This window comes from Tupaia chinensis, unplaced genomic scaffold (assembly GCF_000334495.1).
Source record: "Tupaia chinensis unplaced genomic scaffold, TupChi_1.0 Scaffold140534_1, whole genome shotgun sequence".
NCBI lineage: Eukaryota > Metazoa > Chordata > Mammalia > Scandentia > Tupaiidae > Tupaia > Tupaia belangeri.
This window is the reverse complement of record NW_006200409.1, coordinates 872,428-895,393: the sequence shown is the minus strand read 5'-3', so window position 1 is coordinate 895,393 and position 22,966 is coordinate 872,428. Positions and strand designations below refer to the sequence as shown.

Below are 22,966 nucleotides of genomic sequence, written 5' to 3'. Positions count from 1 at the left end.
AATACAAGAGTTGTGCAGAGGATGAAGGTGGAGGGTGGGATAAAGGGCCAGGTAGTAAATATTTTTGGCTATGGCCATTATCACTCAACTCTGCTTGTAGAGAGAAAGCAGTCATAGACGATACATGAATGGGCGTGACTGAGTGCCAAGAAAACTGTTTACAAAAATATGTGTGAGCTGTGATCAGGACTGACTCCTTTACTCGATGAAAAAAAGGTCTTAAAATCCAAGGAGATGAGGTTAGGTTTGAACTTTCAGATACTGGGGATCTCTTGAAGATTTTTAACTTTTTTTAGTTTCTTTCTTTCTGGGAGAGAAGACAAAAATACAGAGGGGGTTCCTTCAACAGTGTCCTCGCTGTGATCAATCTCCAGCCCAACTGGCCTGCATCACGGGCATGTGTGTGCACCTGGCATACTCAGGGATATTCTGGGATGTGAGCCCAGGATCTTTCTCATGTGGGTCTAATTGTATTACTACAGTGCCACCGTGTCACCCCACCTTGAAGATTCTTTCTCTTTTTTTTTTTTTTTTGGAGAGATTTTCACTATAGGGCGCGTGCGCTCGCCAGACACACAGAGAGAGATATAGAGACAGAAAGCGAGAAATCACCCCCCAGGGGGGATGGTCACGCCGCAATCCCTTCTCCTCTTGGGATCCTGGGCATGCACGCATACGCGCCCGGTGTGAGTTTTAAGCCACCGGGTCCGGGACGCGAACCGTGGTTGACCACGTGGGAGTCCAGCGACATAGCCATTACGCTAACTGCTGGTCCCCCCACCTTGAAGATTCTTGAGCAGGAAAATAATTGCATGGAAATCTATTTTGGATAGAATCATAAAAAATCATCTGAAACAGAAGGAGAGCTTAGTGCCCCATGTTTCTGTTTTTGGAGTGTATTCAAGTGATTCTGGATAAAAGATGAGCACTGTATGGCCTGCCAGGAATTTAGGGGGAGTTTCTTATTGCAAACCTTGTCAGACTTTACAGTTTCTTGTAGGCAGTGAACGTTTAACAAAATCATGGATACTAGCTGAGACATGCTCTAAGGGCAAGGATGTTGTTTTCTTCACTGCTCTCCTACCAATCTCTGGAGTGATGCCTGGAATAGAGTTGGCATTCGATACAGTCATGTGTCACTTAGTGACAAGGATGGTTTCTGTTGTTAGGTCATTTCGTCATTGTGCGAACATCATAGCGTGTACTTACACAAGCCTCAGTGGTACAGCCTCTACCACATAGGCTGCCTGGTACAGCGTAATCCAGTCTTGCAGGACCCAGGTCCTATATGCAGTCTGTCATGACCTAAACATTGTTTCATAGCACACAACTACATGCATCAATGGAGCAGTAACTCTGGAGCTTAAATATGTAAGACTGCTCACACCAAGACTTAATTAAAATTATGTCACTCCATGAGTGTCATTTAAAAATAGCACAAGGTGGGCCAACAGGTGGCGTAATGGTTAGAGCGTTGGACTTCCCCCATGGCTGAACATGGTTTGAGTCCCCTACCTGGTGACTTGAAAGTCACACCAGGTGCATGTGCATGCATGCCCAAAATCTGGAGAGGAGAATGGAGGAGAAGGGATTGCAGCATGGCCATCACCCTGGGGGGTGATTTTTCACTTTCCCTGTCTGTCTCTTTCTGTCTCTCTGTGGCAAGCACACATGCTGTGTGGCAAAAACCTAGAGAAAAAATAAAAGCACAAGGCCATTTATGCCACTGAATACCAGTGTTCTGGTTTGTTTTTCTCCTTCCAGATGGCAGATGATCAGGGCTGTGATGGGGAGCCCGGAGCTGGGGATTCAGCAAGCAAAGACACTGTTGATGCTAAACCAGACCGGTCTTCATTCATCCCATCGCTCTTCAGGTATGTTTCTTCCCTGGATGGGTTCATCAGGGACCCTGGCCACTTGAACCTGTCATGCTTCAGCCATCTCCACCCACCTATGGGAAGGGGCTGTTCAGAGAAAGTGATTCATGTTGTGCATGGCAGTTTGCACAGCCTCTTGATGGCTCTGACACCATGAGTTTCCACATGTGCACCATCTTGTTTATGAAGGGACACTCAGGAATGGGGGAGCCAAGCTGTGGGAATCTCTTGCCCAGTGGCCAAGTGTCTCGGTGACAGTTTCCAGAAATGGGGCTGTTCTCTTAATAGGTGATGGACAGTCACTTTCACTGCAGACCTTCCTTGGCTGAAAGGCAGAGCCAGGGGGCAGAGGCTTTTAGATGTCTTACTCCTACCCTGTGCCTTCAGTGGCATTCTGTTGATGAAGGGGATTCATCCTGTCCATTCCTTCCTACCTTTTTTTTTTTTCTTGAATTCACCTTTAAAATACTGGATTGACATTCCATAATAATAATGGCCTTATTTATTAAACTCTTGTACTCTACCTTAGTATTATTAGATTTAGTCCGTGTAATCTTAGGGAATGGTTCTTTTGTTTTCACCCTTTGATAGGTAGAGAAACTGAGCACTAAGGTTTAACAGCCCAGCTTTCTGATGACGGTTAATAAATGGTAGAGCAGAGCTGAGAATCCAGGCATGTCCAACAACACTGGTGTAATGGTTCTGCTGTGCTTTCTGTGTAAAAGTAGGGCTGGAGGGACAGAGAGCATTTGTACTTTACCTTAACCTTGATCATGAAGAGGCAGTGAGTGGAACCTCCTGACAAGAAACCATCCTGGGTTAGAAGCTTCAGACCTCTTTGTTTTTCCTAAGCCATGTCCCACCCGAGAGGACAATAAGGGGGATAAATATTGAGGTTAGGGGGTGTTCCCAGGCAGTGCTCAGGGGAGAAGGAACTGGGGGTGAGGGGCAGCCTGACTCCCTGCAACACTTCAGAGAGAGTTTTGGGTCACATCATCCCTGCCAGGGCTTGTAAAAGTGCAAAGACCCCAGCACACAGACCTGAATTTCACTGGTTGCCATTTTGGCTCAAGACTATCCAGCAAGGGGGACCAGCAGTTAGCGTAGTGGCTATGTCGCTAGACTCCCATGTAGTCTACTGCGGTTCGAGGCCCAAACCCGGAGGCTTAAACTCACGCCGGACGTGTGTGCGTGCATGCCCAAGGTCCCGAGAGGAGAATGGAGGAAAAGGGATTGCGGCATGGCCATCCCCCCTGGGGGGTGATTTCTCGCTTTCTGTCTCTCCGTCTCTCTCTGTCTGTCTGGCAAGCACACGCGCCCTATAGCAAAAACCTCTCCAAAAAAAAAAAAAAGAATATCCAGCAAGATGACTGGCCCCATAGTGCAGGGTTGCACTGTGCAGTGTAAGATGGATTTCATGTGGCCAACCACAGGTTGAGTCCTAGTCCCAGGGGCTTGAAAGTCATGTTGGGTACATGTGTGTACTTGCCCAAACTCCTGATAGGGAGAAATGGAGAAGGGATTGTGGTATGTCCATGTCCTACTGGAACGTGCTTTCTCCCTCTCCCTACTCTTCTGTCTCTCTCGTAACTCCATGTGCCCTCTGGAAATTAAAAAAGAATATCCTGGGTAGAGTTTCGTTGACTTATCTTTGTCTGGGCTGCTGCAACAAAATACCACAAACTGGGTGGTTAATAAAAAACAGAAGTTTATGTTTTCACAGTTTTGGAGGCTAGGAAGTCCAAGATCAAGAATCAAAAGATTCAGTGTCTGATGAAGACCCACTTCCTCACAAATAGCTATGTTCTCACTCTAACCTCATGCTGGAAGGGTTTGAGGTCTCTCTAGGGCCTCTTTTAATAACTAATCCCGTTCATGAAAGTTCTGTATCCATGTCCAGAGGCCCATCTTTAATACTATCAACTTGGGATTGAGGATTTCAACATATGACCTTTGAGGAACATAAATATTCTTACGATAGGTAGGCCAAATTAATAATATCAAAATTTATCCCACAAAGAGAAATATTTAGAAACAATGAACTTAAACAGGAAATATCAAACTTTTTTCTATGCTTAACTAACTCATTGACCAGCCTTTTAAATAAATTAGATTTAAATTAGATTAAGGAAAAAAAAGAATATCCAGGGACCACAGGTGGCATGGTAGTTTAGGCACCGGACTCCCAGCTGGCTGATCACAGTTCGAGTCCCAGATCTGGCAGCTCGAAAATCACAATGGGCATCTGTCCATGTATGCCCAAAATCCCAAGAGAAGAAGGGATTGCAGCATGGCTATACCCTCTGGGGGATGATTTCTCACTCTCCCTCCCTCTCTCTCCAGCAAACTCACATACCGTATGACAAATACTTAAAAAAAAAAAAATACAGCGAGATCTGGACAGTGGGGCAGCAGTAACACAACTGGAGTTGAGTCCTAAGGCCCCACTGCTCTGAGCATGTAGGCGTGTGTGCCTGTGTCCATGATCTGAGCTGGCTGAGGCAGAGGGTGGATAGTGGCTTGAGGCCCTGTGGGGGTGCCATTCTCTTTGTCTCTCATGGGAGACATAGTTTTTAAAATACATATATTTAAAAAGAGGGCCTGCTCTGTGGTGCAGTGGTAATGCCTGTGGAATCTGGCTCCCTTTCACCGCTAGGTTTTGAGGCTGCCTTCAAAATAATGGTGAAATAGAAATTGCATTGAAGTTGCAGGCTAGCATGGATGGGCTTTTAAAAAGTTAGCTTTTGAATAAATGGAGAAACAATGCTTTTTGCCTTTTTTGTGTTGGTTTTTTTTTATCTTTAGAGATATAAACTGAGAAATTATGAGATAAATACATGAGGAACTGAGAAATCATGAATAGAAACATGGGACTGTAGGGGTTTTAGTATTATAATGCCACTTAATTCTTTGAATTCTTAACAATTCTGTCCCCAAAATGACAACTCAATTAGATTCTTTCATTGTGTTGAAGCTAAAGAATTGGAAATTACCGGATTTACTAAAGAAATTGTTAAGCAGTCCTTAGAGGTATTTACTTTTTCAGTTTTGGGCAAGTATATTAAAAAGGCTAGACAGCAACTTCTCAAACTATTGTTAATTAAACTTATTCTTCTCTTACTTAGAGGCAGCCGTTTAACTCAAAAATTTGAACACAAGATAAATAACGTAGCATTAATTACCATTTGTCAGTATCCGTTTTTGGTAAAGTGTTTTAAAATCTTACGACTTTAAAATATATTTCTGTCAAGACATTAGGGCCGCTAATGTAGCTCGTTCGTTTCTGCTGTATAATCTAGTTGACAAAGTCAGTCCTCCTTGTCAAACCAGGTGGTCACACTGGACTTGCTTGCGATCAGTGAAGGTCTGATACCACTTTTCAGATCAGTTAATGTTACTAGGCACCTCTGTCACGATCATCCTGGATGGATGGATGGATGGATGGATGGGGAGGGGAGGAGGACAGCAGACAAAGCCCTGCTCCATGTTTACCTCGAGAAATTGTCCTTACAGGACGTTGACTGAATGGTGGTAACATTTGAGGAATAATCGGAAGGAAAGAGGCAGGCTCATTAAATAGCAACTATCATTGCTCCCATTCCATTTATTAGATGCATCGTTTTTCAGTGTGTGAATACATTTGGAACAGCTCAATATGGCCTCAGATACCCTCTTTTCTACTTCCATGCTTCACTCTGATTAGGCTCTTAGGACTAAAGCCCTACCACACTGTCTGGTTCAAGGAAACTCACAGGTACAAAGTGCCCTTGACTTAACCATGGCTCAGTTTAGGACTTCAATGGTGTGAGAACAATGCACATTTGGTATTGCATGTATACTGGTTTTCACTTTCAGTATAGAATTCAATAAATTACGTGAGCTATTCAATACTGTATTATAAAATAAGCTTTGCATTGAGAGTTTGCCCATCTCTAGGCTAATAAAGTGTTCTGGGCCCAGCAGATGGTGAAATGGTTATGTCACTGCACTCTCATGTAGTCAACTGCAGTTCAAGTCCCAGTCCTGGTGGCTTAAAACTCACTCCAGAGTGCGTGCCCAATATTCTAAGAGGAGAATGGAGAAGAAGGGATTGTGATCTGACCATCCCTCGGTGGGGAGAGTTTGCCCATCTCTAGGCTAATAAAGTGTTCTGGGCCCAGCAGATGGTGAAATGGTTATGTCACTGCACTCTCATGTAGTCAACTGCAGTTCAAGTCCCAGTCCTGGTGGCTTAAAACTCACTCCAGAGTGCGTGCCCAATATTCTAAGAGGAGAATGGAGAAGAAGGGATTGTGGTCTGACCATCCCTCGGTGGGAGGGGTGGGGAGGGTGATTTCTTGCTTTGTATTTCTCTGGTGAGCACACATGCCCTATAGAAAAAAAATCTCCCTTAAAAAATAATAAAATAATAAAATTAAGTGTTCTAAGCAGTTTATGTTAGGTTTGGCTAAGCTATGATGATCAGTAGTTTAGGCGTATTCAAAGCATTTTCAATGTATGATGTATTCAGTGTATGATGGGTTTATTGAGAAGTAATCCCATCAGAAATCTGGGAGTGTTTATATTGCTATTTTACTTGTCCTTTTCTTAGATGACTTGAAAGTTTTGACATCACATAAGTAAGGTTCATGGCAGGTGAGAAAATCTGCCCTTATTTTATCCAGTGGAAGATGGGGAATGGGAGATGGTGTCTCCCAGCAGTTTTAGGAAAAAAATACAAATGGAAATTGAGGATCTGGTCATTTATTCCCTTAACACTGTCTTGTCTTTCTTTACCCCTTGGAAAGTGTTTTGAGTACTTTCCTTTTAGTGCTTCTGCTTAAAAAAATAACCTTTCTCAGAAGTAGATGTAATCTGTGATATCATTCCCCACCCCACCCCATAAGAAAGGTGAATACGCCTGGTAATCCTGCATTCTGTTCCACTGTGCCGTTTTAAATAACATGCCTTTTGACATTCAGCTTCATGTTACCAACATCAACAGTAAGTATCTGTGCAAAATATTTAAATTAAATTCCATTTTCTGAAATGCTTAGTTTAGTTGTGTGAATTATAAGACATGATTGTTGAATTATTAAACAATATTGAGCTATAATAAATGGCAATTTAATGTCTTACTCTTCAAATTGTGAAATGTTAATTGCTTATTTTCTTTGCCTTGTCTAGGCATCTGACTCTATCCGTGTATTAAATGATACACCTACCAAGTGGAAGTCAATTAGATTAAAGTTCAATTACAATTTGTGACATATCATTGCAATTTAGATGATTTTTTCCTTTTTTTTTTTTAACTTCAGTTACGATGGAAAGTTCTTTCATCTAGAAAAATATTACTGGCTTTAAAATGAACCTGTTTAGATGTCATTTTTGGTCACTAATTCATTTGTTTATTCATCTGTTAAATATGTATGTAACTACAGAGAGCAGTTAGGTCCATTACCAAAGTCCCATAGATGGTCAGTGGCTGTGCCAGGATTTGAACCTGCATTCACCTGCCTCGGAAACCAAGCTCTCAACCACAACTCTATTTCTTCCTTTATGGCCTCTCTTCTATTAGATGCAGAGGCTGCAGCCAGAAATAAGATTATTAAGGTCCCCACCTCTGACCCTTCCATTCTTGCAGAGAAGGTGCCTATGGAACAGGTAATTGGGGTGATTTGGAATCAGTCATAAGAACAGGGGAAGTCATTAAAGGGTTTACACAATAGGGTAATTTGATCAGGAAAGTGAGAAATCAGCCCTGAGGCAGGGATGGCCAGGCCCCAATCCCCTCTCCTTTATTCTCCTCCTGGGATTACGGGCATACACGTGCATGCTCTCAGGGTGAGTTTCAAGCCGCCCAGTCCAGGACTCAAACTTTCTTAGCCGTGTGGGAGTCCAGTACCTTCACCACCATACCACCTGCTAGCCCCAATCAGCTACTTTTTTTTTTTTTTTTTTTTTTTGTTTTGAGAGGTTTTTGCTATAGGGCCTGTGTGGTCACTAGAAAGCAGAGAAAGACAGAGAGACAGAAAGTGAGAAATCACCCCCCCCCCCAGGAGGCATGGCCTTGCTGCAGTCCTTTCTCCTACATTCTCCTCTCGGGATCTTGTGTTGTCTGGTAATGTATATAGTGTGGATTGAGGCAGAGCGAGTGTCCATCGTCACACTGGTCCATGGCACCCTACGCTTTCACTCTGTGCCTTAAAGATTCTGACCAGCATTGTTTTCGCTGGTAGACTAGAACCCACTGGAGTGACCTGATACAGCATGAGGAGTCGGTTGTTTCCTGCAAATGTGCGTGGTACAGCAGTCCTCTTGGGACCTCTCTGCGGTTTCAGGGATAGTCTATGTCCCACCATCAGAAGTGTGGACCCCCCCCCCCTTTCCTAATGCTTCTTTTTTTCCTTTTCTTTTTGGGAGAGGTTTTTGCTATAGGGTGCGTGCGGTTGCCAGACAGAGAGACAGAAAGCGAGAAATCACCCCCCAAGGGGCATTGGCCACACCACAATCCCCTCTCCTCCATTCTCCTCTCAGGATCTTGGGCACGCACACACACACGCCCGGCGTGAGTTTAAGCCACCGGGTCCGGGACTTGAACCGCGGTCGACTACGTGGGAGTCCAGCGACATAGCCATTACACTAACTGCTGGTACCTCCCAATGCTTCTTGAGCAGGTGGCAGCACCTTCACTTCCAGCCCATCCCCTTCCATCCCCAGCTCCCTTCTCCTAGGTGCTCTGTCGGTTAAGGCAGTGGAGGAGGCAGTAGTGCCTGCACCTGTCTCTGATTCAAGACCAGACTGCCCACCCGCTCTCCCCTGGAGGCCTCCAGGATCCTGGGCAATAGAAGTCCCTTTCCTGTAAAAGTCTCAGTGGGAGTCACGGGCCCCAGGGTAGTTCTAAGACCTCAGAACTTGTCTTGGCATCTTTGTCTCTTCTCCACTAGATGGCAGTACAACCTCGTTTTACTCTTATTCCATGGGCTCTGACTAATCCAGACTGTCCTTGAATTTATTTTTCTTAAAATCCTTAAAATGCATTTAAAATGCATTCCTGATTTTCTCATTATTGAAGAGCATTTGGAGAACACAGAAAAGCATAAGGAAACTATATTTAATATATTTAAAATGAGTATAATAGATTTTTTAAAAATTTAGAGGACATCAGTATGAAGACAGTACTTCCCTCATGAACCATAGTCTGTAGAACAGGCCTGATGTCATCAGTGCACTTAAGAGGAATCACTCTTGGTGTAAAGATACCCTTGAGCACCTAGTGCAGGTTACCTGATGTCTGGGTTAACCGCATAGTCCCTACCCTGGGTATAAAGGTAAGTTTTTATTGAATGCCTTGGCACAACCACAAAGAAAACAAAACAAAACAAAACAGTAACTAATCACTAAATTGTGGGATTCAGCATAGGAGCTGTTAGAGGCTGGGGAGGGGAAAGATAAGGAAAGGCAGGGGGAGGAGTTGGAGCTTCAGTGGTCAGAGAATGGGCCGCAGTGGGAATTCAGGGGATTACCCAGTGCCAGGGTGGAAATGATAGTCAGGCCAGGACACTGGTACCAGTGCTAGCTGGGAAAGTGGGTGGAAGCCACTGCACAGGGTGAGTTTGATGCCAGTGGCACAGGCCACTGGGGCCGTGGCAGGCCCAAGCCTGGCAGCTTGAAAAGTGTTCCCTGCTAGGAACGCGTCAGCTGAGAAAGGAGACCCTCCTTTCTGAACTAGCTCAAGGTCAGAATTCACAGTCTCAGACTTCCCCAGGGCCTCCTGGAGCCTGGTGTGTTCCTGCTTAGCAGTTTATTTATCCTTCCAGATCTCCAAGGGAGGCGGGCAGGAGAAAAGGCTCCTTCTCACAATTTGATGAACTTCCTATTTTCGAGGCACTGGCTCCAGTCACATGGGCTTTACCCTCGGCTTCATCCTGGTTTTTCAGCTGTGTTCCCTGGAGGGTGTCTAATAAATGCCACTTGGTTATAATTCTTGCTCTTGGACTGTGGCTTGGGCTTCTCCACTGTGAGTTTTATATATAAACAGGTCCCTATTTCAAAAGCAGTATTTGTGGCCTTATAAGAAAAGATCCATGTGGCCTGCCGAGCTTTGGAATGGGAAAAACAGAGAAGGAGACGGTAACTCATTCCGAAGAAAATGCTCCCAGTTCAGCAAACGCTGTGCAGTGACACCCATTGATTGGACTGTTCTGAGATGTGCTGAGCAGTTTATTTATCCTTCCAGATCTCCAAGGGAGGCGGGCAGGAGAAAAGGCTCCTTCTCACAATTTGATGAACTTCCTATTTTCGAGGCACTGGCTCCAGTCACATGGGCTTTACCCTCGGCTTCATCCTGGTTTTTCAGCTGTGTTCCCTGGAGGGTGTCTAATAAATGCCACTTGGTTATAATTCTTGCTCTTGGACTGTGGCTTGGGCTTCTCCACTGTGAGTTTTATATATAAACAGGTCCCTATTTCAAAAGCAGTATTTGTGGCCTTATAAGAAAAGATCCATGTGGCCTGCCGAGCTTTGGAATGGGAAAAACAGAGAAGGAGACGGTAACTCATTCCGAAGAAAATGCTCCCAGTTCAGCAAACGCTGTGCAGTGACACCCATTGATTGGACTGTTCTGAGATGCAAATGAAGGCACTTTCAGCTTCCTGGATTTCCTGAACATACCTGATGGTGAAGAAACCATCGACTCATGATGTTACCAAGTCACTTACCTACCTTCTGTTTGATCCGAGAAAGATCAGAGAGGTGAAGTGCTTTTCCGTTAGTCACCCAGCTAGATTGGGACCAAGACACAGGCCTAACTTAGGATCCATGCCTCAGCCCTTACAGCAAGTGCCACCCACAACTGTGGAAGCATCGAGCTGTTCAACCACATTAATCCACCAACAGAGCAGGTTTTGTTTCTTCCACCCAAGTGGGTCAGCAAATTTAATTCTTCATGCAAATTGCTCCCTTTCTGCTTCACTTCAGCTGAGAGGTGACATATCGGCAGCTGTTCCAACAGGACTAGCAGTGGACTTTCTGATAAAGAGGGCCAAGTGCACGTTGCAGGGACAGTGAGCACCATGCCATGAAGACGAGGTCCCAGGGCTTGGGGACTGTGAAACTGTAGCTTCTATGTGTGTAGGATGCCTCCAGTAATTTTAGGTTATAGCTCTTCTAGAGGGAAAATGTTAGCTCAGAGGTCAAAAGAAAAAGGAAGTAAGGGAGGTCAATAGTCAGGTTTTCGTAGTAGGAGAAATGTAGAGCTCTATTAATATAGAAAAATTAAGCCTAGTAACAGAGAAGTACCGTGAAAGTACAGTCTGTTGTTTCTTACCAACAGTAAGACATGTATAGGATGGCATTGCATGTTTTTAAAATTATTTTATTTATTATTATTATTTTGTTTCAACTTGCTACAGGGCATGTGTGCTCACCAGAGAGAGAGAGAGAATGTGAGAAAGTAAGCCACCAAATCTGGAACTCAAACTGCGGTCTGCCATGTGGTAATCCAGCACCTTAACCACCATGCCACCTGCTGATCCTGGCATTGCATGTTTAAATCCCTAGTTTTTGGGACCAGCAATTGGCATAATGGCTGTGTGCTGGACTCCAACGTAGTCGACCGCGATTCGAGTCCCAGATCCAGTGGTTTAAACTCATGCCGGCGCGTGTGCATGCGTGCCCAAGATCCCGAGAGGAGAATAGAGGAGAAAGGACTGTGGTGTGACCATCCTCCCTGGGGGGTGATTTCTCGCTTTCTGTCTCTCTCTGTCTTTGTGGCAAGCACACGTGCCCTATAGCAAAAGCCTCTCCAAAAAAATAAATAAAAGAGAGAGAGTTTAAACTCCTAGCTTATAGGTTCTCTGTCTTTCAAGGATCTGTGGTGGTGAGTTTGTGTTTTGGAAATAAAGATGGGTGAATGGTTGTGTAGGAATGAGGACTGAAGGGTGTTAACCGCTCTGCATTCTGGACCCTGCACCCATGATACAGATATAGCAGAATCTTCCACTCAATCTGTAGGGTTATTTAAGGAGAATTCAGATGACTTTTCCCTAGATGATTTTTTTTAAAGTCTTTGTCAATTTCTATTGTCAGAGGTCTCACTGTTCCTTTTTTGAGGGAGAAGAAGGAAATGTGGAGGTTGATAAGTTTGGGGGAAGGAAATCTATTCTTCTCGTTAGCCTATTTTAAGCTGAGTTTGTTTCCCAGTCTCTGTGTATTTTTGCAAACTGAGTTTCAGAAAAATATGTGTAGAGCCAATTTTCTTTCTTGGTCATGGAGCTGAGGAAAGCAAATGAGCAGGAGGTTTGCTTAGGGTAGCAGGTGCTATAACCTCACTTCATCAGTTTCACGCCTTTCATTGACTGCAACCCTCAACCAGGAAGTTGAGAAAAGTGTTTGCTAACAGTTTGGATGTGTTTGCGTTTTCTTCGTTGCATTTGAAGGACTTAGATGTTTGGGGAATGTGGTAACTTTTGGATTATTCATTTTATGTAAGACCTTTGAAAAATGTTTCTGTTTCTCATTTGAAAATTAAGGGATTTGGTGGGCCTGTATTATAGGCTTCTATTATTTGTGTTCCTAGTTGGAGTACTTTTGTAAGGAAAAAATAACCTAATGAACTTGAACTGTTGGGATCACCATAAACTCACCTCCAGTGCGTGTTCACTTTCTTACGTATAGTTGTAAATATTGTTTTCATTTGTGGGTGTGCTGTTTGGCAGCATTTTGTTGATTTGGCACTTCAATGGGTTGGCCATGTGTGCACGCTCATCACTTTAAAGAGCTGTGAGATATTTCATTCCACGGATACTCGGCCTCCTGGGTAGCCATTCTCCTGTCTTTGCTAGCTTTTCATTCTTAAAGATGTGCTCCTGGTCCGGCTGTATGTTCATGGAAATTTGCTTTTTGTCCTTTGGACCTCATGCTCCTGGAAAGTCACTGTTTCCATAGGGAGCCGTCCCGGGGTAGGGGGACGTCACAATGTGGAGCCTGGGCATTTCTGCCCGTCAGCAGAGACGGGGGAGGCCAGTGTGACCTTCCCAGCCCGAGTTTGAATGGTCCTATGGAAAACTCCAGTGTGCAGCTCATTGCTGATTCAGTCACAGGCCTTCAGGGCCAGGCGGCCTGTGCCAGTCTCCTGTCCCCTGCTGAACTCCAAGCATGTTGAGTTTTTATTATTACAGAGAAGAAGGAAACTCACTGCCTGTCGTCGCAGGGCGAAGCCTAGTTCTGATGCAAAGGGGGCTGCTTTTGGATGGAGACACTAGGTACTGCCTGCACTCTTCCTTTTCCTCTCTGCCTTGTTCCATGCCTTGGTATGTTAGGACTGTGGGGATGCCCTCCGTTGAAATGTTGAAACCATGAATGAATCATCTCCAAAATATTTAGACAAAGCAGCTATGAAAACCAGAGCTCTAGTTCCGAATGAACCAGCCCTGGGGAGATGCGAGCCTGGTGGTGTGTTTACTTTCGTACTGATGAATGTCTGCAAACAGATAGAGCTACTGGGAATCCTCTTCATGGAGATGCTTGAGAAAATAAATAGGAGTGGGTTTGCATGCTTATTTCATTCCAAATATAGGCAGGCATAATTCACATTTCGAGTAGCCCGGGGGATTTGTTAGAGGATAAAACCTGTATTTATCAACTCCAGTGGTGGGGAAAATGATACTTGCACCCAGAGTGGATTATAAGAATCCATTGTGCACTTGATGAGGTTTTTCCACGTCTTTCTAAGATAGATATAATGTTTTTATCATATAGTGTTTTCCAGTACCACTTGCTGTAGGGTCTTCAAGGGGGACTCTTTATATAAACAGCCATCAGGGCTTGGTGTAATATTTTTGACTCTTGATTTTGTTATAGGGAAAATGACTGGATTGGCCTCGCACTGTGAAATCTGAGGTTTTAAGAAATGATGCTCTACCTCAGAAGTTGGGATAATCTGGTTCCTTCCTAATAATCAATGCATTATTACCAGGAGCATATTATCTGTGTTCCCAGTAGAGGTTTATGCTTATCTGAGTGCATCTGGGAAATGAAGTTAATAGCACTTGTCCACATACATCCCCAGCAAACGGCGAGGCTGGTTAGGAAACACTGCGTTCAACCCGCTCTGTAAATTAACCGACCATTGCGTTGTAGCACACGCTTAAGCGCTCTTAATAAGAAGTCACATTACCGCGCTATCATAGTGTGTTGTGATCTTACTTGTCTGACCCTAAGCCCGGTTATTTAATGGTCAGATTTATGTTTCAAAATCTGCAGCCAGTTGTGGAACACACTAGCTTTTAAGAGGGTTAGAACTTTTAATTCACTGGTTTATCATTGGCTTTGTACTTAATGGCAGGTTCCAAAACAAGAATTCCGTGTTGCTGCTTGGCAATGTAATCTTGGTCAAAGTCTTCAGACTGTAGAAGGGCTGAGACAGAGGCTAGGTTTATCAGCAGAGAATGAGCAAAGGGAAGGGGGACAAGGAGGAGGGAACGAATGGGAAATAATAGATTCTTGCTTTTAAAAAAAAAAATGCTCTGGGCAGCCTGCAGGTGGTGTAGTGGTTAAGGTGTTGGATTCCCACATGGCTGGCTGTGGTGCGAGTCCTGGACCTGTTGGCTTGAAACTCACACCGGGCACAGGTGTATGCATGCCCAAAATCCCTAGAGGAGAATGGAAGAGAGGGGATTGCGGTATGAACACCTCCCTGGGGGCAGGGGGTGGGGGGTACGCAGGGCAGTGATTTGTCACTTTCACTTTCTTTGTCTCTGTCTCTCTAGTGTGTGCCCATGTCCCATAGCAAAAATCTCTTAAAAAAAGAAATGTCCTGGGTAGTTGCATTTGCTTTGTCTTTCTTTGCCGGTCCTCTGTATTTCACAGAATCAATAGGATAATGACTTCATTCATGTTGTAAAGTATAAGACTATAAAAATAGTCATGATTTTCGTTCATGGTGCCTTAAATGTCTGAAGTGGTTCCTCTGCCATCCGTACCGTTGGTCAGATTCAGGAGAAGGACTCATGTCAGCTGATCTAGACTTGAAAGAACCTGTGTGCTCTTCTTCCCGGCCACCCTGTTGTGATCTGGGTGACAGCGGTTCTTACGCGTTCCAGCATCCTTGGCAGATAGGTCATATGAAGTTGGGACAACAAGAATGGCCACTTTAGACAGTCTTGTCTCTGGGGACAGTTGCCACCTGAAGAAGTTTCTAATCTGGACCTTCGAAAGCTGCTTATTTCCCGTCTTATTCCCTTCCTGCCCCCCACTCCTGGGAGAACCTGCCGAGAGAGCTGTGGACTGTTGCCATCTTTCTGCAGTTGGCTAATTAATTAGCAGCAGCTCCCTGGAGCCCTTAGGCCCTTTCTTCTGTCTAATAGCAGTTGTTTATCTGATGATCTGCTTGGCTCCTGCAGCTGATTTCTAAACAGACAGTAACTCTTTATTAGCTGCTAGAACTGAGATCACAAAGCATTCCTTGGAGTGTGCCAAGAGTGAATTACTGCTCACACCAAGGCTGCTCTGGGGACTCCACAGGTTGTTCCAAACAAGAGTGATTATAAGGATGACGCTGCCTGCCATGGCATTTCCTGGAGGTGTTTTGGTGGTGGCGTTGAAGTATTTTCAGTGTAATGTTCAGCTCAGCTGTCACTGCTAGGAGACTTTGCAGGTTTCATGGAGAGTTGTAAATCTCACCCATGACCCAAAACACACCCTCGCTGCAGTTGAGGGCATCTTCCAGAAGGCTGTGCTTTCTGGGGCACACCACATAGAGAGGTGTTTGATAGTGTAGCACAAGCTGCTGCTCTCTGTTCCCAGCCCACCATGCCACAGGAGAGTGAACAACTGTGCAGGAACCTGGGACAGGCAGCACTGAGGAGCTAGAAGTAAGAGCGGAGGCAGCAGTGAAAGTCGAGAGCCAAGAGGACCCAGGCAGTGAGCAGACAGGCTTGTGCCGAGGCCCTCAAACTTCAGAGTTCCTGAGCATCTGTGGGAAAATGTCCAGGTTTGGCTCCAAACTCACATTCTATAGGCTTTGTATGAATGGTGCAAATAGTATGAGTGGTGGGGAAGCTGCTTCAGATATTTGTCACCCCCCAACAATGATCATGAATACTTTTACAGGCGTATGCTTTACAACGTGAATTAACAGTCGTTAGTGTCCTAGTGCAAGGCCTGGGAATATGAATTTTAACAGAGACCAGAAACCCTGGAATAGGAGACTTGTTAGATCTGAGAATAAATCCAGGGTCCACCCTTTCTAGCTTGGCAATTTTAGGCATGCTGGTTTAATCTCTTTCTATGAAATGGGACTGATGGCTTGTAGAATTTTTGTAAACATTAAATGAGGGCCGGCTCCTAGCCTGGTAGTTAAGGGAGTTTGATCCCACCTGACTATGCATTTCAAACCCTGGCCCCAACTACTTGAAAAACATGCCAGGCGTGTGTGTGTGTGTGTGTGTGTGTGTGTGTCCCAAGTGCTGCTAGGATAGAGAAGTGGAGGAAGAGGGATTGTGGTATGACCATGCCCACTTGGGGGGAACTTTCTTCGTCTCCTTCTTTCTGTCCCTCTCCAGCAAGTGCACATACCTACTGGCAAATTAAAAAAAAATACTAAGAAGATTAAGTGAGATAATACATGTAAAACAATACATGGTCAAACATGATATTTATTAGAAGTATATTATTATTATTATGGACCCATAGAGGAGTGAGACATTTAAATGGCTACAGAGGGGTATAAAATCATTTAGAAAATAGAAAAATGGAGTATCTAGGGAGTACTTTCAACAGTTAGTACAAAAACACTAATCTAGTAATCTTCCAAATAGGACAGATCTTGAAATCCATTTACATCAAGGAAGTGACTTTAACTGTTACATATCAACTCTTAGTTTAATGTTTAAATAACTTACTTGCATATAATTAAAAAGGTAAATAGTCAAAATTCTTCTTCCCACTCTTGCTTGTCATGCTGCTTTGATCCCTTCATAACATAGATAAGCACTTTTAATGATATATAGTATGAAAGAAAGATATTGTATGTATCCACTCAATATATACCGACTATCCGCACTCTATAATAGAGAGCAAAAATTCGGAGGACATAAACACAGTGAAGGTACTTAATGAGAATAGGACAGTGTGGAATGGGGTAAGTGAAGAGAAGAGGATAGAGAAAGATAGCAAGTGAACAATAGAGAGACAGGACGTTAGTGAGAAACAGATAGGGGTTATTAACTGTTGATGACGACATGTATAGTATTCTCAACTGGATTGGTCTGAGAAGTATTTCATGATGGGCAAAGTGTTTTTACAAGCAAAACGAGAAATAACAATTGACTGTTTTATAAAAATAATTAGAATAATAAAAATAATGATTGGGGAAAACAGAAAAGATATTGAATGTTGAAGTGGGGAGATTAATGTCTCTGTACTGACTGACATGCATGGCATTCCCTTTTGAAAAAACAATGTAATACAATGTAAAGTTATATGTAATCCAATGTAATATAAAGAAGATTATAATGATAATAAAAATAAAAATTAAAAAAAAAAAATGATATATAGTAATCACATTAATAATAATCATGACATTTACTCACCACTCCTTACATGCCACACACTGTCTTAATGCTTTGTGAAATATTAACTTGTTTACAAGCAGGAGTAGATGCTATTAGTTTGTTGTTTTTACAGATGAGAAAACTGAAAACCAGAAAGGTAAAGTAACTTGCCCACACTCACACAGCTATATAGCAAGAGCAGGGATTCGAATCCAGGTGGTCCAGCACCAGAATCCTTGAATTTGTCTCCAACGCCACCCTCTAAAAGTCTGTTTATGAAGATATGAGCAAATCTAAAACCATTTTATTTCCTTCTCAGTTTTCTTCAAAAGGTAACAATGCTCTCATTGTTCTGCCTTTTTGTTTTGTTCCATACTTAATACGACCTGTTGGAGATCATCCCACCTCAGAATGTAGTTTCCTCATTATTTTTTAACAATACTGTATGATTTTTGACTCAAGATCCTCCCTTTATGGTTTTGTGGAGGAATGAAGTCCCAACTGATACTTTATACCTGTCCTGCAGGTTATTATGGAAGTGACAGACTCATTAAATATACTTACATCTGCCAGACAGATGTTTTAATTAAGATGTGTCATCAAGGTTCAAAGTTAGATATGAGAGAGGCAAAGGAAATAAGGGAAGAAAACTTTTCAGCCCAAAAATGTTTCCAAGTAGTACTAGATCTCACACACACATACACAAAAATACTCCAGCAAGAGTAAAATCACTCTCAAAAATCAGTTTCCTTCCTAAACATGTTCTCTGAGCCCAAGGCTGTACCTAAGTCATAATGTCTTTGCAACTACCTCACAATAAGAATTGACAAAGTGACAGGGCTGAAATGCCTTGCCAATCCTCAGGTGGGACAGTAGCTCCATGGAGTATGAGCTGCATCTTGGTTAAACTGAACGTTGTTGGGGCCACCCAGTGGTGTGGTGTTTGAGATGGCTGGATCCCACCATGGCCAACCACATGGTTCAAGTGGTTTGAAAATACACTAAGGGTGTGTGTGTGTGTGTGTGTGTGTGTGTGTGTGTGTGTGCGCATTCCCAAAATCCTGAAAGGAGGGAGAAATGGAGGAAAACAGATTGCTTCATGACCATGTCCCATGAGGGGTGTGAATAGACAGTGCTTTCTCACTTTCTCTCTCTCTCTCTCTCTCTCTCTCTCTCTCTCTCCCTTTGTGGCTCTCTCTGGTGAGCTCACACACTTTCTGGCAAATGAAACAACAAGAACTGGAGGCTGCCCATGGCCTTCGCCTTCAGTGTGCAATGCTCTTCATTCATTCATGAAATATGATTGAGCACCTGCTATGTGCCAGGCACTGCTTTGAAGCTGGGGAGACAAGAACTAGTCTAAGACCTGCTTTCAGAGTTTCCACTGTAGGGAGACAGATAATAGCTTTGTAATCTGAGGTCAAGTAATAGGGTGTGATTTAAAAATTAAAGCTAGAGCAGGACACAGAATGACTTGGAGAGGGGAGGTCGAGACAAGGAGTGAAAGTGTGAGTAGAGATATAAGTGCATGGGAGAGAGAGATGTGGGACCCTTAGTGAGAAAGACGTGGGACCCTTAGCACTGTGAGAGACTCAGGCAGAGGGGAGAACAAGAGCAAAGGTCTTGAGGCAGGCACAGGCCACGCACATTCAAGGTTGTCTGGGGTGGAATGATTCAGGGGAAGAAAGGGTGGGAAGAGATGAGTGATAGTCACTTATGTGGGCTCAGCAGTTGGCAGGACTTTGTTTCTTCTCAGCACATGCTGAGACCTGTTGGATGGCTCTGGGCAGTGAACTAATGTGATTGGGCTTATCGATTTTTTTTTAAAGCTCACTTTGGAGCAGGGACTGTAAGAAGCTCACATTGGACAAGACCAGAAATTGGAGGTCAGTTAGGAGGAGACGGTAGATGTAAGATCAGGAGGGGATGCAATGTGGGGCCTTCTAGGGTCCTGCTTGAGGCAGCAGTGAGATGCTCAATGACCTGGGATTATTGTGCAATGACACAATCCTCATTGACCACCAGCTCAGCAGGGCCTGAGCCCTTCGTCAGTTTCCTGGGTCCTGCCACACCTTGTGGTCCTCCGTGAACAGTCACAGCAGGTCTTAGCCTGCACCAGGAGTGGAGTCAGGGAGACCAGCAAGAGAGATCATGCAAGGTCCATGGAAACCCTGGAAGAGAGTTCTATGGAGAACCTGAGAGGGTTTACTGTAGTCATACTGGGATCTGGTTTATATTTTTAAAGAAACCCACAGACTGCAGGAATCTTAGACTTCTATGAGTGCAACATTCCCCACTTTCTCTTTCCATTCCCATGTCCATTCTCTCATCCATTCCCCTTCCCTCCCCCCTCCCTGCTCTTTGCTAACCTATCCTGTTGGATCCTCAAGCCACATGGTAAAACGTAGCCACTAACTCTAGCCTCACTCTAGCCTCCTTGAAAGAGACTATTCCTTTTTTCTGTTCTCAGATTCCCAGGGAAGAGGGCTGATTGGCCCCACATCACCAGTCTAAGGACCAGGTACTCCTGGACCAATCATTGAGGACTGCACAGTCAGAGGGGCAGGATGAGAAATAGCTTTCTACCAATCTGCTAACTCTCTCCATAGTCTCAAAGGGACAAAGTGGGTGCAAAGGAGATAATCCCAGGAGAGAGAAGGTGCCCCCAGACCTCACGTTAGTAGGTGGCAGACTTCTCCCTTAGACTCTCAAGCTGCAGAGTAAATCTCCTATAGCAGTATGTTTCAGTGCACCTTTTTTTTTCCTCCCCTTTTTTTTCCTGATACCTTCTCTCTTGAGGACCATTTTCTCCTTTTATCTATCTCCAGTTACATGCTTTGAGCTGATTATCAGGGTTTGCTTCCCCAAAGTTAAGTCACAGGTGGAGTTTTCCCAGGCCAGCTCTTTTAGGAAGATGAATTCAATGGGATTGAATTGATCATTTCTGGCTAATGCGCAGCCATGGTCTGGGAAGACCCAGGTTTAAGAAAAAGCTATTTTTGTCAGAAGGAAAAATTAATATTGACTGACTCAAATCCAAAAAGAGGAAGCAGATACTAAGTTCATGTTGAAAAAGAAGAGTTCATGGTAGAGAGAGGCTAGGTAAGCTATTTCGGTTAGAAGGAACAATTAATATTGACTGACTCAAATCGAGAAAGAGGAAGCTGATAGTAAGTTCATTTTTGGAAAATAAGAGTTCAGTTTAGGAGCAGCCAGGTACCACCCTTTTGAGATATTTTCCAAGGATAAGAATCATATTCCATATTCAGTTTTAAGGTACTTTCCGTAACTATGGATAGTGTTTTCTTTATTCCCCTAGTTGTGTGTGTGTATGGGCTAACCAGTGAATTTTCCAAATTCTGTTCTCATGAAAGCAGAGTCCTTTTATTCTTTACGTAACTTCTTTCTGACTCTCTGATTTTGTTTAGCTCATCACTGAGGATGAGCTAATGATAACTTTAAAAATATCACAGCTTGGGCCAACCCGCTAGCCCAGTGGTAGCAGGCTGAACGGCAGCACTAGAAGCCCCATAACCAGCTGCAGGTTTGGATCTCAGGCTCAGTCTGAACATCCACTGGGTGCATGTGCACGTGCCCATGATCCTGAGGAGCTGGAAGACTGGGGAAGGGGAACCATGATGAGATCCTGACAGGGGTAATAGTGCTCTCTCTCTCTCTCTTCCCCTCTCTCGTGCATGTGTACACGCTCTCATGAATAAAATAAACTTTTAGAAATCACAGCTTGTTTATTACTTGAAAATTGACATAGAGATCCAAATCACAATGTAGAAATAAAATTTTAATCTCTTAAAGCAGGGGTCCCCAGCTCAGACAGCAGACCAGTGCCTGTCTGTGGCCTGTTGGAAACTGGGCTGCACAGCAGGAGGTGAGCAGCAGGGGAGGGAGTAAAGTTTCATCTATGTTTACAGCCACTCCCCGTCACTCGTCACTCGCATTACCTCCTGATCTCCTCCTCCTCTCAGATCAGCTGTGGCAGTAGATTCTCATAGTGGTGAGAACCCTATTGTGAACCACACATGCGAGGGATCTAGATTGCCCACTCTCATAAACCATCCCTGCTCACCCTCCTCTCCACCCTGCATCCATGGAAAAATTGTCTTCTGCAAAACTGATCCCTGGTGTCAAAAAGGTTGGGGACCACTGTCTTAAAGAATGTTAGTGCAGAAACTGAACTCTGGTCTGCCATAGTTAATGAGTATTGCTCTGAAATACAGCTAACATGTTAAAAACCTTACTGTACTTCTTTACTATTTGTTCCTTTTATCTCATTCTGATATTTTCTGAAAGGTTGCAGAGAATGCTAGATGAAGTTTTGTTGAGAGGTTAACTGGGCCAGGGGTCTCGGTTTAAGAAAAGTCACAGATTATACTCTGACTTCTCCAAAAGTTTCCTGAAAGATGAGTAAATCCTGTCTTGGGTTTTAATATCAAAGACCTTATTCAAAAAACAAGTGGTAGAAAAGCACACACTGTGGGGCTAGAGCACCAGAAATCACATTCCAGGCTGAACTTGAACTTTCTTACCTGCACAAATGCAGTGTGGCTGTGAGAATGAGCTGTGATTTTATAAAGCTCTTGGCCCATAGGTGGCAGGTACGAATAAGGAATAACTGTATGTAAGTACACCATATTTATTCTGAATTTTGGAGATTTCAGAGTACTTTCATGCACCTTATCTCTAACAGTAACAACTAGGCCTGTTTTTTATCTGTAAGAACATTGGAGCTCTAAGGTTAGAGCTTGACTTTCCCAATGCACCTCTTTTTTTCATGAACCAGTTACCCACACAGCTTGGGAAGCCTGCACATACGGGTTCTGTGGAGAGAGGGTTCCCAGAAAAAAATCATCGAGTGCACTTCTCCGGGCGGGTCACTTGGACACTGATCTGTCAGTCCTGGTGCCAGGAACATGGATCACCTCTCTGTGGGCTTGTGACCCATCACAGTTTGACTTCTCCTAGAAGCCTGCTGTTTTCATCCTGGGATCCCCAGTGAGTAAGAAGACTGTTTCTGAGGCTGACTGCCTGGATTTGGTCCTGCCGCACCCACTTACCCCCCTGAGGCAGTCACTTAACCGCCTCAAGCCTCTGCTGTTCATCCTTAAAGGGACTTATGATGACATCTGTCTCCCTGTTTGAGTAGCAGCCAGAATTTAATGAGAAAATACAGATGAATGTTTTCAGGCTCAGCGTAAACATGAAAAATTCTTAATTGTTATTATGACCTAAAAATGGGCATGATTATACCTCTTCTATCTACCTTTGAGGCATCTATTAAAAACCAAAAACTTTGGGACCAGCAGATGGTGTTACATCTCTGGACTCCCATGTAGTCAACTATAGTTCAAGTCCTGGACTCAGTGTTCAAAACTCATGGCGGGTGCATGTGTGCATGTGCCCAAAATCCTGAGAGAGAATGAAGGAAAAGGGATTGCAGTGTGGCCATCCCCCCAGGGGTGATTTCTTGCCTTCTGTCTCTTTGTCTCTCTCTGTCTCCCCGGCAAGTACATGCACCCTATTGCAAAAATATCTCTAAAA

At 43.9% G+C, this 22,966-nt stretch overlaps 1 protein-coding gene across 1 annotated transcript in view; it reads left to right on the top strand.

Annotated features, from left to right (window-relative positions):
* Positions 1 to 22,966, top strand: part of CASP7 (caspase 7) — a 45,663-nt gene that overhangs the window by 9,912 nt on the left and 12,785 nt on the right. The window contains exon 2 of the mRNA XM_027766064.1: positions 1,765 to 1,874. Within this exon, the coding sequence (XP_027621865.1) occupies positions 1,765 to 1,874 (110 nt within the window). The remainder of the gene's footprint in view (positions 1 to 1,764; positions 1,875 to 22,966) is intronic.